At 41.5% G+C, this 16,610-nt stretch overlaps 1 protein-coding gene across 1 annotated transcript; it reads right to left on the bottom strand.

Annotated features, from left to right (window-relative positions):
• Positions 1 to 1,935: 1,935 nt before the first annotated feature.
• LOC109632482 (WD repeat-containing protein 26) lies at positions 1,936 to 15,386 on the bottom strand. The gene is made up of 14 exons (XM_020091786.2): positions 14,642 to 15,386; positions 12,542 to 12,641; positions 11,335 to 11,391; positions 9,917 to 10,053; positions 8,506 to 8,603; positions 8,268 to 8,424; positions 7,803 to 7,941; positions 7,275 to 7,415; positions 6,787 to 6,906; positions 6,168 to 6,313; positions 5,745 to 5,823; positions 5,530 to 5,659; positions 5,064 to 5,258; positions 1,936 to 4,390 (listed from the first exon to the last, which is right to left on the bottom strand). The coding sequence occupies exons 1-14, from the start codon at positions 14,944 to 14,946 to the stop codon at positions 4,365 to 4,367; spliced, it is 1,830 nt and encodes a 609-aa protein (XP_019947345.1). The 5' UTR covers positions 14,947 to 15,386; the 3' UTR covers positions 1,936 to 4,364.
• Between the last annotated feature and the right edge of the window lie 1,224 nt (positions 15,387 to 16,610).

The raw sequence follows: 16,610 nt of genomic DNA, 5'->3' as shown, positions 1-16,610 counted from the left end.
CATATAAATCATATATTTGATATAATTTATCAAATACATATACTTATATACATGTTATTTATTGCTTTCTAACATATATGTTCACCATGTTAATCCTAATATTATTTCCAGATTTGTTTTCAGTCTTTGTTGTTGTCCTTGTTCAGTTTTGACCGTCCTATGATACTACTCATTGAAAGAGTGAGCTTCTCTCATTTGAAAACCATTTGCTTTTATACATAAATGCTGATTCATTGAATAAATACCATTAGAATTAATGTTATTCTGATGGATGCCAAAATGACAAGATTGTGTGACTTCCACCAGGTGGCGCAATTAATCTGATGTTGACTTATGGAGACCCCAGTGTTCCTTTATATATATTCTAAAATAACCATATGACTAAATCAGACATAACATATAACCATGAAATTGTGAAATAATCCAATAGGTGTTGAATCCTATAAAATTACTTCATCCTGCTTCTTTTTACATTGTTATAAATCAGAGTTAGGAAGTCAAAACATGTGTAGGTTATTTGTTTAGTATGAAACATTCATAGCAACATAGACAAACAGGATCAAGTCTCTTATTTGTCTGCAATCAAGTGAAAATCTTCAGGATTTTTTTCCAGTTACAGGTTTTATTACATGTTGTGTGCATTAATCTTTATGATTGTTTCCGTAATGGCTTCTTCATAATTTTACTATAAATTAATTTGGGTCTCACATTTTACCAGTATCCATGCCTGGAGAACCTGTTTCCAAGAAGGTGACGTTTCTATAGAAATGTATGGCCAACAACAAAGCTTACTCAAAATAATGTCACTTTATTGGCAATTGTTCTTGTCATTCCTAATTATTCTGGCATTGGAGATCCCCTCTCTCCTGGTCTGGCCCCACACATTGCTGTCAAAACATTTAGATATCAAGACTGAATTCACAAAACAGAAAATTCAAACCCAGTGTTTTCCATCATGACACATGCTCTTTCCTAAGACAGTGGTTCAGGGCCAACCTGGATCTGCACAGCGAGGGGGGGGGGCTTCATTGGCATCTGATGGGCCGACCTTGGCATCTGATAGGTAGACCTCACAAGCTCCTGCCCCATCAAACTTCCATGGACTATGTTTCTTTTTTTTTTTCAAAACCCTGAATGCTTTATTGAAAATATGCATACATAACACTTTTCCTACACAACAATACAAAACAGTACAATCACTTTTGTAAATAACACACTGAACGCAAAACCCACACATCACCCGTCCCGCCCTCACCCAAGGAACTCAGAGATGCTACAGCAAGCCCTTAGTAATCCCCACCCAGCCCCTCACCCACAACCACCACCCTCACCTCAGAGAGAGAAATAAGACGTATTTAAAATCAGAAACAACTCCCTTGGTAAACTCAAGACAGAAGAACAGAATAGACACCAGGTTGCATACAGACATAGCATTTGCCACCAGCAGGTGAATAATGGACTTTACTGAAACTCCTGTTAGGGTTCATTAGTGTGTGATTTGCCTGGGGTCTTTTGAAATGATGTGAGTGTGGAAGCGGAGTCCGTTCTGCAGTCGGGGAGTCGAGGGTTTCAAGACTGTGAATATAAGTCATTTGGCTTAAATACGGGTCAGAGCAGTGGCAACTGTCAAATCAACAATGGCACACCAAGAGAGAGATTTCGCTTAATTACACAGACATGCGATAAAGAAGCTTCTCACATGAAGGAAACTCTTAAAGGCGAGGGGTGGATAGTTCAAACCTGATTTGATAATAGGTAACACACTTCCTACAAATTCTCTTCCCGCTCCGATTGGCATGGGTGTTACTGTGCATATTCATTTGTAATTGTCGTGGTAGATAAAATTCAACTGAACACAAAGAAACAAAGAAAAAAAAAGTATAAAAGAAAGTTAAGAGGGATTTGTAAAGATTAAAAAAAGTGAGGACTCCCAAGTGTCTGGTTATATTTTAATATGATCATACAGGGATAAAGGTCAATCCCAAAAAAAAAAAAAATGATATAATGTGAACAAAACAAATTTTAAGTAACAAAAAATTTCAATAAAAACAGACAGAAAAGCACTGTTTTTTTTTAAACATTTCCACTGTATATCAGTCTGTAGCAAATAGTCATTACATACCCTGAAAAAGGGAGGAAGAAAGCTTTGAATGGTGCACTGACCACTGAAGTACTTGGCTGGAGAGCAATGGGGGAGTTAATGCTGAGTTCTCTCTAAGCTCCAAGAGTGGCACCCTCCAGATGAAGGCTGCTTTTTATGCAAAGAGTTTTACAATGTAATAATCAGTCACTGCTTTTGGATGCATAGAGAGGGCTGGATTCCTTTAGCGATCTCCTTCCTGTTTTTAAGTCTTTGCCTTGTTTAAAGCCAAAAGTCTGGCGAGCGTGGTGACCGCAAGGCTACAAGACCCTAAAGGATTCATGCCACTGCAGTAGGTGCAAGATGGCAAGGTGACCACTCAGAGTGCAGTTGGGTGGAGGGAGGGGTTTCATACATACTGAAGGTTTGTGTGCAACTGTATGAACAGGAAGGCAGTTGTGTGTGTGTGTGTGTGTGTGTGTGTGTGTGTGTGTGTGTGTGTGTGTGTGTGTGTGTGTGTGTGTGTGTGTATGTGTATGTTTCGCTCTTTAACTCTGCCGGCTCAGAGCATGGTTGTGATTATTGGTGCCTCCTTCTTCTCTCTGGGGCCGTGCTAACTACTCATTCAGTACGTTACAATCATCAAACTTCCCATATGAAATGACCCTTTGCTAATAAACACAACACTTAACAGCTTCTTTTTTTTTTTTTCATTTTTTTTTTTTTTTTTTTTAAACATGCCTCGACCAAATTGCTCTTTCTTAAATTTCTCCCCACAAAGATGATTGGATGCCAATAACTCAGTGCTGTTTGAATGCCACATGGTTAAGGAGAAAAGCCAAACAAATGTAAAAAACAAAGCCCCAGATTAAAAAAAGTTTTTCTTTTACAAAATGGCTCTCAAGTATTCTTTGTTCCACAGATAGAGGTCCTTACGGGGCTTTGGATAACTTAGAATCAGTTTAAAATCCTCTTTACAATTTTACTATGGGATTATAGGAGCGTAGGGGGTAGGGGCGAGTATTTTCTGCTGGTGTGAATTGAACACATACAAAAACACACGAGCCAATTAAACCTGCGCCCACAAAGGTCATCTCTCACATTAATGTGTGTATGCATAAACTCTTGCACTCACACTCTCACTCACACACAGAGGGACAGCAGTCACCGGCCTGCAATTGAAATTGCACTCGAACCCTTGCATGTCTTTTGAGAAGGGATCATAGCGACTGTATAACGTCTGCACCCTCCCTCACTGCTGATATGTGACCTGTAATCCCTCTGTCCGTCTCCTCTTAGGCAAATGTAATGAAGTTGTGCGGTAGCTAGCTTGACAGAGGAGATTTTTTTTTATTTGGGGTGGAGGGGGGCTGTCAAGTTGGAAACATTGCAGCGACTGTCCGTGTTAGGAGTTAAATTAAGGAATAAAAAGTTTTGTTTTCCTAATGTCGAGAAACAGAAAGTGGAATCTTCAAGCTAAAGCTCTCGAGCTAAGATTCACCTCTTAAATGAGAATAAATGCTATGACTATCATTAAAATAAATTTCCAACATTTAAGCATAGCCTTGTTTTTGTGTTCTTTGTCAGCTGGTCGGTCAGTTTTTGTTTTTTAACTGTGGATTTTCGGCCTTTGTCCAACAATGTGAAGAATATAGCAAAAAAGGGAGGGGGGGGAATACATACAGAAGTTGCTATATCCCCCTACGCATCATCCTGCCCTGAAAACCCCCCACCCATGTCCATTGAGACATTTTACAGGTAACGTGAGACAAAACAGGCAGACAAATGCAGTCCAATAGGTAGATGGTTGGTCTGCCATGTCAGTCTGGCGGTGTCACAGGAACTTGATGTGTGCCGAGCTCAAGGTGGAGGTGGGTTTCCTGGGAAACTCTAAGAGGAACTAGCATGGCAGGTGACCATGCAGCGAGACAGGGGAGGGGAGGAGGGTTAGTTGAGGGAGGGGAACAGCCTGTCACAACGCCACTGGATGTCGGCCGCATTCCCGACGGGCACTGACTGGAGTTTCCAGGCCTCTGGGTCAAGATCAAGTTTTGGATGAGGACTTGAATTTTCAGAGTGTCCATCATCACCTCCACCATTTTGTCTAGGCCAGTCAGGAGACGAGTTTTTCTCGCTTTTTGTTTTCTCTTTTGTCTTGGTGGCTTTTGTTGTGTCTTGACTTTGCTTCCATTGTTGGATTTTATTTGCCAGTTTAGATTTCGTTTCACTGTGGGATTCTTGGATTGTTGTCAAAGAGAGATGTTATTTGCTCCATGAGTGACCATCAACTGTCCATGTTACTGCAGTTCTCTGAGGAAAAGAAAAGAGAAACATCAGGTAAATTTAGTTATTACCACAATCACTTTGGTGGTTAAAAGCAGGAGCAAAATAGTTTTTCCCTGGAGAAATCAGAAATAAAAAATGAGTGTGCAGTAATTTTAACTTTGACCACATTACTTCCGCTCAATTAATTGGCACTACAGACAGCCATCTAGCTAGTACATTAAAATAGCCGGTGCTGAACACATGCTCAGTAGCTTTGTTGCTTGGAAAAAGTGGCAAGAAGCACTAGCTTTTGATAGTCACAAGGAAAGAATGTCACCGTTGAGGAACCAAAGACAGCTGCAGGACCACAGGTGCAGCGTCAATTCATAGATACTTTTCCAATAAAACAACTCAGTCACCAACAGGAGGACAAAGAGGACATAACTCACTCATATGAGTGGCTGTGAATGTAGCATGTGCTTTGATAAATGGGTGATGGATCATGGGTAATATGTCAATGGATAGATATGAGAGATTATTACGCGGAATGGTTAGGGTCCAGTACAGAGCTACCTGGGTGTGGGTTTGCAAAAATGGACCCTTGCAGTCAGACAGTTTGTCAAGTTTTCTCAAGTAGATGCTAACCATGACAGTATTTGAGCCAACAACGTTCACTTGCACTGTGGTGAAAAAAAGTAGAGACAGATCTGGCTTTTACCGTTGAGTCCGTCCGCCTCTTGCGAGTCGTGGAACGGCGCAGGACCCCAGATACGCACTGTGCCATCGTCTGAGGCGGAAGCAATGAGTCCTGGGATGGCCGGGTTCCAGCTCACACAGTTTACTGTGCGTGTGTGGCCTGTTAGCTCAGCAATGGGAAGCTCGCCACGCCGGTGCCAGATGTACACTTTGTGGTCTGTGGAGGGGGGGGGATGACGACATGAAAGTAAAGACGTGAGTGGGAGGGAAAATGAGAACAGAAATAAATGCATTAGTTTAAAGCAAACAAGGGAACAACAGGGTAATGCATTCATTTTTTTCACAAGCCAGGTGATGAACAATCCAAGAACGTCCTTGAAGACTTGAATTAGAAAAACGTTAGCAGATGCAGTTTAAGAGCCACAGTGTTTGACACTGAGCGACATATATTTAATGAAGTATTACAACCTGTAATATTTTGACCGCACCTTCACTGCCACTTGCTATGAAGGCTTCATTGTGTCCTCCAAAGCATGAGTGGATGGTGTAGAAGCCCTGGGTCACACCTTGATACTTTCTCACCAGCACCCTGTCCTGAAGGTCCCACAGGTGTACTCCCTACAAAAGGTAGAATAATACATTGTCACTACTGACATTTCCTGTGTAGTGTTTGTAAAATGTAGTGATTGGACAAAGGTCTTACCTGAGTTGCTACATTTAACAAAGCTAATCTTCCATTCTTTGAAACAGTAAAAGACATAATAGGGTGGTCCTCTTGAACTCTGTAAAGGACATGTAAAACAGACACAGGCAGTCAGCTACACCCAGTATAATAGAGAGGAAATCTTTGCATTTTGAAGACAGACAGCCTTTCACTTGTACAGTTTGTTTTGCCAACTTGTGCAAGCTTTTCCCAGAATTTGTGGTTGAACTTTCTCTGAAGTGTGTCTTGTCAGACAGCAAGGAGGACAAACCAAATTGGACTGAAAATCAACATTAGAATAATTTTCTTCACAAGAAAATCTGTCATTTTGGAACATGCTAACATGCTCCTATATACTATACTAAACATTGAACCTTTATCTACACATGCATCAGTACAGGTAGTAGGAAGGTTGACACGCACATGTTTCTGTCCGTAAGGTCCTCAAAGTTGTAACCCCGGATACGCTGGTGGGTGTCCGACGCCAGCACTGTCCTGCCATCACTCAGGCACCACAGGCACTGTACTCTTACGCCCTCCCAGGAGTCCAACAAGTTACCATCTAGGTCCTGTCAATGACAGACAGCAGACCCCCCTCATCTCTTATTCTTGATAGGGGAATGAAAACATGAACAAAGTACAAAAGGACAACCAACAAGTAGATAAGCTTGACACCCAGACTGTGCATCAATCAGAATTAGAAGAACATGTGATTTGATAGTGGCTTTTTTGAATAATTAGGCTGTACTTGTACCTTTTCGCATAAGTCCAAATACTTAACTAAAATATGTGGGAAATACATTGAAATAATCATTTCCAGGGCACCATGTAAACACATTATCAACACCACAGAGACCTGCTCATCTCGATCATTGGGTTCATGGCTGGAAAATCAATACATTGAAAGATATACTTATCTTAACGCTACCTGTTTAAAGTCACAGCATTGCATATGATGCAATGGAAAAATGGCAGAAAAATGCACTTACTAGCATTTTTAAAACAATAATGTCCAATTCAAATAAATCATTAATTTACTTACACACTGATAAAACTGCCCCCTCTGTCCCCCAGTGACAAAACGTTTGCCATCAGGGTTCCAGGCCACACTGGTCAGACTGTCTTCATGGGACTGGGATATTTTGTTTCGCAGCTCCCCCGTCTGGTGAACAAAAAGATTGACAATGACGGTGGGAGAAAAATGAGGGGGAAGGGAAACAACAAGAAACGTTAAGTACATGTGGGGGAGGGGTGAATAAAAGGAGAAAAAAAGAGGAGGGGATGGGAAGAGCGGAGAGGTCATTGAGTACACACAGTCAACAGAATATCTATGGAAGACTCAATGCATGTTTTTCTTTCCCACTGCCCTGAATATAGATTAGAAGGCTCCAGTGATACGACTCTTTACTTCTCATTTTCACAATCAAGTATGCAGTAAAAAAAAAAAGAGACAGACATATGAAAATACTGTTAGAGGTATCACAAGTAAATGGGGGATTAAAAATAAAGCTGAAAACAGAGAGATGTTACCTGCACATTCCAGAGCCAGAGCTCGGAGCAGTCGTCAGGTCCACAGGCGATCAGATAGGTGTCGTCAGGACTCCAGGCTAAGTAGGAGACTCCATATGCGTGACCGTCGAGGGTTCTCAGCAGCTTCAACTGGTGGCTCTCCTACATGAAGACAGGATTAAGAGGATTATGATAAAAATTTGATTACAGGTATTCAAACCAGAGTTAAACCAGCACATTGGTGAAATGTCAAACAGGAAAACAGATACAGCTGTTCTGAAACAACAAAAGGTTGCATTCAAAGACAACACCTGTATATCTAGAGTATGACCTTTGCAAACCCCTGAAAAATAAGTTTGTAAGTAATACAGCTGCAGAATATGTGCTTTTAACCATTAAGAAAGAGAAAACAATTCACTGTCATGTGTCAGAAGACAAAACTGCTGGAAAAATGTTTAAGTAGCCCTAATCACTACATTTCAGCAGAATGTAGACTGAATCATAAGAAGAGGCTGTGTGTGTGTTTCTATTTGCATTTTTTGAACTCACCGGGTCCACTTGCCATATTATGACAGTGGTATCTTTGGAGCCAGTGGCTAGTTTGGTGCCATCGTTTGAGAACTTGCAGAACCACACCTCATTACAGTGCTCGGTCAGAATCTGCTGTGTGTAACAGGGGAACTGCTTCCTGTGACAGGGAAAAGACCTAGGGTTAGAATCTTCACTGCGTGGTTGGTCCTGGTACCGTTAATTGTCTTTATCTCAAAATGGTGCAACAACAGTAAATTAGTAAATGATAAAGTGAGGAAATTCTTAAGGTTAAAACTCATGAAACAAGACTAGTAAGATGATGGAGAGTTGACGGGTTAAGATACCCGATGTGGGAGACAACATGTATAAACACAAATCAAGGTTTTAGTAAATGTGTTGCAACATTATTAACTGATCAGATGCTGCAGTCTGAGTATGCAGGGCCTTTATGGGAGAGCGATATGCTAACTGTGCAGTACAAACCTGCTGCAGACATGGTCGAGGAGGAGAGAGACTGAGTCTAGGTTACTGTCCATCTTGGTGTTATGATACAGGCAGCGGTCCCTCTGCAGCTCCACTGCTTGCCGCAGCAGGGTCTGCAGCCGCCGCGGGGGCAGCATCACAGACGGTGGCAGGTATGCTACATGGAAAGATTAAAGACTTATTGACCTCCATATGGGTTGTGTGTATAACTCTGTGACGATGTTTGTCAGCTCCTCACTTTGTAATTTGTCCAGCAGTCTGCAGCGTGAAGCGGTGCCCTTGCCCTCCCACTCCGCCTTGGCCCTCAGATCCTCAGCGTGGCTACACATTAGGTACCTGCACAGACGCAACAACACATTTCAAGCGTTTAGCTATTAACCAACTACTACTGTAGTATAACATTTCCCCCATATACCAGACCAGACAAACACGGAATAAAACTTTAGTAGCCTCAAACACAGAATGGTGCAGACTATAAAATGAGGCACCTCAAATGCAGGTGCTGAATGAGGAACAAGCTGGCAGTTATTTCTTTGACACTTTTAAGGACACATTTGGACACAGTTAACAAATTGACCAAGACAGATAACAGATCAATAAATCAATCCTTCAAGTGAGCGACAGACTGTTATAACAAACAGGCTTATAGGTGAAAGCAAGTGCTCAATTCCCTCTAATTAAAAGGCAATAAATGAGAATACTTTTTAGCTGAAAGCATAAAGACAAGGTGTTGATCCGACTATGTATTCAATCATTATATAATGTTGCTAGTGACACTTTTACATTTTATACACTGTGAAAAAAATTAGTGTATTAGTGAACCAAGCTTGAATAATGTTGAATCAGTCATTGATTTCTAACATGTTGTCAATATAATTTTCATTAGTGCAGGTTCAGACAACAACAAAAGTCATGAGTAAATAACTTGTTTTTAAAAACTCAATGAAACTGACCAAAGCCGTTTCAGACATGACCTGCAGGTACAATCCGGAGAATTGGCACATAAACAACGCAGCGGGAGTTTACCCAGAGTTTGCCTTTCACACATGCACAACGTAGCGGGAGGTTCTCTGCACAGACGCGTTCACAACAGCAACAACTCCTCTGCATTATTCAGTCAAGAGGTGGAGCAACCGGGAGCATCAGACAGAGGCAGGAAGTGACGTATTAACTCTGCTGCGTAGATCACAGGATTTTCTTGACAACACACAGACACTGGTGTCAGCTCTTAACACCACAAACTTCTTTTTGTTTTTCATTTTTGTGCCTGTCGCATGTTAGAAGCGTCATCAACTCTCCCACTCGCTCGCAGTGAATCCACGGGGGATTCCCTGCTGTGTTCACACATGGGATTCTCCTGGATTTCTACAGACATTATGGTAGGAGGCCAGGCAGAAAAAGTGCGTTCATACCATAGACTTGCACCTCCTCCAGAGAAAATACAGAGGAACTGCGGAGTTCAGTCATGTTTGAAAAAAATTGTGCAATTGTTGAATATGCCAGAAGTGATAAACCAATTAGAACTTAAATGTCAACTATATCATTAGTGATTACAGATGTATCGAAGAGCTACGCACAGTAGCTGTTCTCAGGGTGAACTGTCACGTATCTGCTGTGTGATAGATGCAATATCGAAGTTGTAAAAGTACCCGCTGAGAACGTGGATGCGATCTGTGTTGTACTTGAGAGGCGTCAGCTCTCCCCGCAGCACCTGCAGAGCCTCCAGGACTTTGCCATCCTCCAGATACTCCAGGTACTTCTGCTGCAGCAGTAGGAACTTCATACGCTGAGCAGAGAAAGAGAAACAAGAGATTTTATAAGAAATGACAACAGTAGAGAAGGAAGAAGGATAAGACTGAACTACAGATTAGTACTATTATTATGGGGCATAAATGTTCACACTTCTACGGGTGTAGCTGAACACTGACATCACCTAATTCCCAACATGAAATTTATGCTGTCATCTGTATCTAAACTAGCTGTACCATATTCCAAAGGCTGGATGACCTCATGAGAATATATTTATAGATGTGCACAAGCCATATGGAAATGTCAACATCAGCAGCCTTCATACTGAAGATCACTGGCAAGTGTTTATCAGTTGCTGCCGCTGGTCATCATTGACATTTGTCATATAAAGTGTCTCTGTTTTATCTCAGGTATGCAGTAAGAGTCACAGCTCTGACAACTGGTGCAACTGCAGTGACACCTCCTGCACATGAACCCACGAAAACATCCACCCACGAATGGTGGTTGCAGCTACACAGACTTCTAACATCTGACTGAGGCACAGGGGAACATTATGAAGGTAATTTTGTCAGCTATTTAGCATTCTAGCAAAGGCTAATTAACCTGAGCTGAGTCTAAGGAGTGTATGAAGTATTTGATGTTAAACTGTTTAGTCAGTTAAAGAGGCAAGTAACTATGCAAGTTGTTTCTCTTTCAGTAAAACCTGAATAAACAATATTTCAAATTCAGACAACGAATCATCTTTCAATCAAACATAATGGGTTCATTTTTTAACAGGGTTGCAAAACATAATTGATTAGTCTGCCATGATATTCTCAATAATAATAATTTCTCAAAAACAATAATTTGATTCATAAAATGTCAGAAAACTGTGGAACCTTCTGATCACAAGTATCTACAGAAGGTGACTTCTTTAAATTGCCTGTGTTGTTTCACAAACACTTGAAATATCCGACCAGCCAACCTTTAGTACCACTTAAGCAACTGAAATGATCAAAAATCTTTGCAATTGGTGCTTGAAAAACAATAATTCTATAGCCAAATTAATCTCAGAATAATCTTCAGTTGTTAATCAAATCGATTAATAAGCCTTTTCAACCGACTCAAACATCATTCCCTGATCCGACAGGACATCCATTCCTGTTGCTACACTTTCCCAGGCTTCATCCAGAACATTTTAGAGTTCACTGTTCCACAACAAGAACATGCAGCTCTGCATTATAACGTATTATATTCTGGAACCTCCAGCTGTGCCTGCTAACTGACCGAATGACTGTCATTCAGCCTGATGGTTCAGGTTTGGGCAAAGGGAGCTTACCACAATAGCATTGGGAGAATGCATCAGTGCTCTCAGCTCGTTGAGATCATTCTCAGCCTGGTCCAAAACAAAGGGAGGTTGATAGAGGGAAGAGAGAGAGGGAGAGAAATGGGTTAGCTCAGCAGTTTCCATACATGTCCAGGAAAACAAAAAATTAAAAGGAAGAGTTATACACATCTATGGTCCCATTAATATTTAAGATGAGTAAACAGAGGCTTTAACAATGACTGAAATGCAACAAAGCACCTTTGTGTCTCTTAATAAAACACTCCCCACTTTTACTATGTGCTTCTAAAATGTAATTTTAGGATCAAAACGAGTGTCAATTGAATGGCTGCTTTTCTATTGGTTTGTAGAGAGTTCAAACCTACGTGCCACATTCAAAGATTTATCACCGCTCAGCTCAAGGCTGAATTAATTTTCCAGCCGTCAGTTGTGACATGCGTTCATTATTCCAGAAGATTCACAAGGCAGCTGAGATCTATTCTGTTGTAAGAATGGTTTAATACAACTAGGACTGGTGATTTAAAAGCCAAGTAATTATTTAAAACTAATGTTTTCAAATTCCACAGATCTAATGAAACCCTCACACAACACCTCAACAATTATGCTGCTTGTGCTTTGGGTGTTCTGATTAACATTAATTATGATGTTTGATATGCATAAAACAAGGCATGTGCCCTATTATTTTGTTACAAAGCAGCATGGTATGGTTTGCCAGACCTTGCAGGCATAATACTGAGTGGTTTTGCTTTTATAATTTACTGCTCCTTCAATATTTAACAACTGACCAGCCTCAGAGGCTTAAAGTAAAGTCTTCCAGTCACCAAAAATCAGATTTCTTCCCTGACCTCTAACAGTTAATAAACATATAAAATATTTTCTGACAAATATAAATTGAAATCATTTTGTGCTTGGACATTCCTTACAGCTATGTGTACAAGAGTTTCCAATTCCAAAGTCAAGGAAATAGTTTCATGTCAAATTTCTGTCACTTCAAAGGAACTTGTGAATGTGTACACGTCCTGTAAAAAGTCTGAATGCAGACTTAATGTACTTTACTAATTCATATTAGATGCATCTGAGCTTTCTTGTCCAAGCTCTCCATGTTACAGCACAATATGGACAACAGATCCCAAAAATGTGTCACTAATTCCCAAGCCATAGAGTGCTTGGTGTTATGTAACCATGGCAACGCATGACCAACCTTGTCCCATTCCCCCTCCATGACATGGTTGCGGAACTTGGTAGCCGACGAATGTTCCAGTCTGCAGCCTGACTCCTGCATCAGCAGGTCCACTGTCTGACTGCGGAGACAGAGAGGAAGACAAAGTGAGACCGACATATAGACACAGTGGATAAGATGAAAGAAAGGAGAGGGTGACTTTTAAAATGACATTAAGTTGAAGAGTAGAGCCAAAGAAAATGTGAGCTCAATCACCATGGTGTTGAAAGGCCAGGATTACATGATTATATGAAATTACATTTCCAGGTAGTATATTCAACTTTTATTAGTGATCTAATCATTTATTATTTATCATTTCACCGTGTGAGATAAAGTCTTATTTTTTTAAGCAAACAGGTGAGTTGTTGTGACTTACAACAGTTTTAGCATAGGGACAATATTAACATGACATTAAAAGAAGCCTTCTCAGATCATTATTTGTGGACAATGGCAGGTCCACTTGCATGAACCTGGCCTGCACTGCAGTTGAGATTATCCTTTCAGAGCCTGTCAGCCATGAACCATGTCCATCTGTCCAAACACCACCATCTTAGCTAAACACATGCCACCAACACAAACAGGTCAGCGGAGAAGCGTCTGATTAGTGTGTGTGTGTGTGTGTGTGTGTGTGTGTGTGTGTGTGTGTGTGTGTGTGTGAGAGATAATGTAAGTGGGATGGGGATGGGGGTGCTGACACCTTCAGCAGCATGATGACATCATTCCCAGGTATCAATGGAGTGGCGCAGCAGCTCAGCCTTTTCATCCAGCTGGCTGCTACCATTCCACTTGTGTTTTCCCCACTGAAACGCAGGGGCTCCGTTTCATAGAAGGTAATGCCATGCACCCCCACCCCCCTCTCTGTAAACACAGTGCTGTTAGGTTGTCTTCCATAATGCCTTATTATGGAAGGCTACTCTTTCTCAGCTGGATAGCAGAGACCCAGGGGTGTGTAGTCATCCAACAGCCACTTTGAAGAAGAGGGTTTAAACATTCCTTCATATATTAAAAACTGGATTTGAACACTTTCTACATCAGCTGCTGTAAAGCACATTCTGTTCAACCCAGGACTATTGACTGCTGCTGCCTTTAGATAAACACATGACCCGCTCTGTTCCCGACTGACTCTTTTGACACTTGGCAGTGACACACAGATAAGTAATAAAAGACACGGATCTACTGGTCAAATCATCACGTTCGTATAAAATGGTGATGCATGTGGTGAATAACAGAGACGCTGGAGATGACAGCTGAAAACGTGCGCAGAGTGCACCCTGAATACCAAAATAACCACCACGGATTTCATAACCGTGCTCGTTATTACAGTGTGGCCCGACCTATTAAATGTTCCTCCCGTAGACTCACACACAATAAGAGCCGTGTTATGTCTCCCCCCCTCCCTTCCTTGGCAATCCCAGCTGGAAAAACGCAGAAAACCACCGACATTGACAAACCGCACATTAACATTTCCTCCGCATTTTTTTTTTTTTTTGCGCAATAGCCACAAAAATAAACACTCGACAATCCTGCTCATGTGCTTAAAATAAGAAGCTAAATCAAGTTCGTCCATTCTCATGACCCTGTTGTTACGCTTTGCAGACCACAACAAGTCTCCTTTCCCAGAGTAAACCCTGAGATTCTAACGTTAGATGATGTAATGCCTTTAATTCACTGCTAAATCTACAACGTTAATTAGAGCATCGCGGCGCTGCAGCCATTTAACGCACATCTAAGCCCACGACGGTTTCACGAAGCTGCCAAATGTTGGATTGTGTTCCATGTTTGCGTTTAAAGGGTTTAAAGCCAGGACACAACACCTCAGCGCAGGCTAGTGCTGTTAGCAATCAAGCTAACTGTTTTATTGTGCAAGATGGACCCCTTCTTTCTACCAACAGCCGAGCTCACAGGCTAACTACCCCATCCCCCCATGTTTGTGTCTGTCAGGCTCACGGATGGAACCGTACCAGCTGCAGTTTCACACTTTCGCACCAGAAACCAGTAAAATCCATCACACCTCTCGCGATCAACCCGGGGGTTACACGCGTTTGTGTGTTTTCCCTCGACTGACACGCTGAATAAACTTACTTTAGCCCCAGTCCGTGGAGATGTTGCCCTATTAATCGTATGACATCTTCCTCCGCCTGCGAGAGTCGTTTCTTCTTCTTCAGCGAACCGACCTCGGAGGCCGAAGTCGTGGAGGCAGACGAAGTCCCCGAACCGGGCCCACTCGAGGACCCGTTACTGGTACCGACACTGTTCCCGTTGTCTGTGCTGGAGAGCAGACCGTTGGAGTGGCTTCCGCCGGCCGTGGATGACTCCCCGTTTTGTGCGCTGTTCAGGCAGGAAAGCTCCGAGGATTCTTGTCCCTGTCCTGCCCCGTTTGCCTGCATGCTGCCGCTGAGGATGTTGACGACGCTTCGGTTGAACTGGATGGCGGAGGTGGCTTGAGAGTGCGGGGAGTGCGAAGCAAGTCCTAGGGCAACTCCGGAGAGGCCTGTCACAACTGCTGAAGCCCCGGGCTCTCCTGCTCCCTCCGCCGCCGAGGCTCGGTGCTTCTTCCGCGGGGGCGGCGACGCACCGCCGGTGTCCGAGTCGGAGGAGGAGGAAGCGGAGGCCAGAGTTTCCTCACCGAGAGCGGCCGTGGTTAGAAGCCGGCGGAGCTCCGGGTGGGAAATGGAGGTTGCGCTTCCAGGTTTGAGGGCTCGTTGTCGGGCTGTGGACGGACTGTCACTCCGGCGGCCCTGACAGTTCGCCCGTTTTTGTTGTTGTTTCTCTCCAAACAGCTGCAGCTCTAATGGAGTCCTCACGCCCTGACGTAACCGGAAATTCCTACACTACCAAGCTTCCGGGTAGAATATAATCCATGGGTGGTGCATAAGAATTTAGTTTAAAGATCATCTGACAACAAGAAGACATAATAATCTCATCTCTGTTTGTTTGGACAGATAATTAACATCATTTCAGGAATTTGACATCAGCATAACGGGTCGTATTGTCTTCGTCCAGTTTGTTGTTATTATCGTTGCGCTATTTTGAAAGTGAACCATTCCCCCCACAGTAAATCATGTGGCACAAAATTAATCCTCAGAAAATATAAATTTAATTAAAAGTAAAGTAATATTCATTAAAAAAAAAATAGAGAAACTGATTAGAATTAAATCAAACCCCCAACCAAAAACCTTCCTTTGCAAAAAAATGTAATCAACAAGTGAGCACACATATTTTCAGCGTTAATTTTTTAACCATTCATTTCTTTTGTTATTTTCTCTCAATGGATTAATCGTTTGTTTTTAAACTCAAACCAACTGAATTAAATCAACAGTTTATTATTGCTGCACTATTTCTAAACTAAACCATTCATCACAATAAATCATGTGGAACCAAATTAATCCTCTAAAAAGGAGATAAAATGTATTAATCAAATCCTCATATTTGAGAAGCTGGAAGCCCCAAATGTTTGACATTTTGCTTAAAACCGAATACAGCTTACCAACAAAATATTTGCAGGATAATTTTGTATCAATCAACTGATCAGTTTTGACTTGTTGTTGCAGTTATAGTTGGAATCCAGAAACAATGTTCTGTGTGCATTTGAAAAAAATCTGCACAATCTGAAATGTCAAAATGTCTTGTCACTTTTTCTCAACCAGCTTTAATTACTGTATGAATCTTTGACAAAAGTAATCTGCCAAACTTTTTATAAAAACCAACATACTTTACATGGCAAACATGTCTAATTTACAAATTGCAGATAAACACTAACTTTTATTAACATTTTTTTAGGGCCCTCTTTGTGTTGGGTACTTCTACTTTCCATGGATATAGTTACACTATTGCCTTCACTTCAACTCATCTGAGAGTACTTGAATATATTCTATACATTATGCAGCTTTAAGCTGCTCCCTCAAACTACGCAAAGCTCAGAGTTTTGATAACAAATATTAGTAACACTTAATTTATACATAATTTTAAAAAACAGTAATATCATGGTTCTGATTATTAATATTAATTTAATATATGTGATACTTTTTCTTAGGTAAATTAAATATATATA

This window comes from Paralichthys olivaceus, chromosome 19 (genome assembly GCF_024713975.1).
Source record: "Paralichthys olivaceus isolate ysfri-2021 chromosome 19, ASM2471397v2, whole genome shotgun sequence".
Lineage (NCBI taxonomy): Eukaryota > Metazoa > Chordata > Actinopteri > Pleuronectiformes > Paralichthyidae > Paralichthys > Paralichthys olivaceus.
The sequence above is the reverse complement of the archived record's forward strand: the minus strand, read 5'-3'. Positions and strand labels throughout refer to the sequence as shown.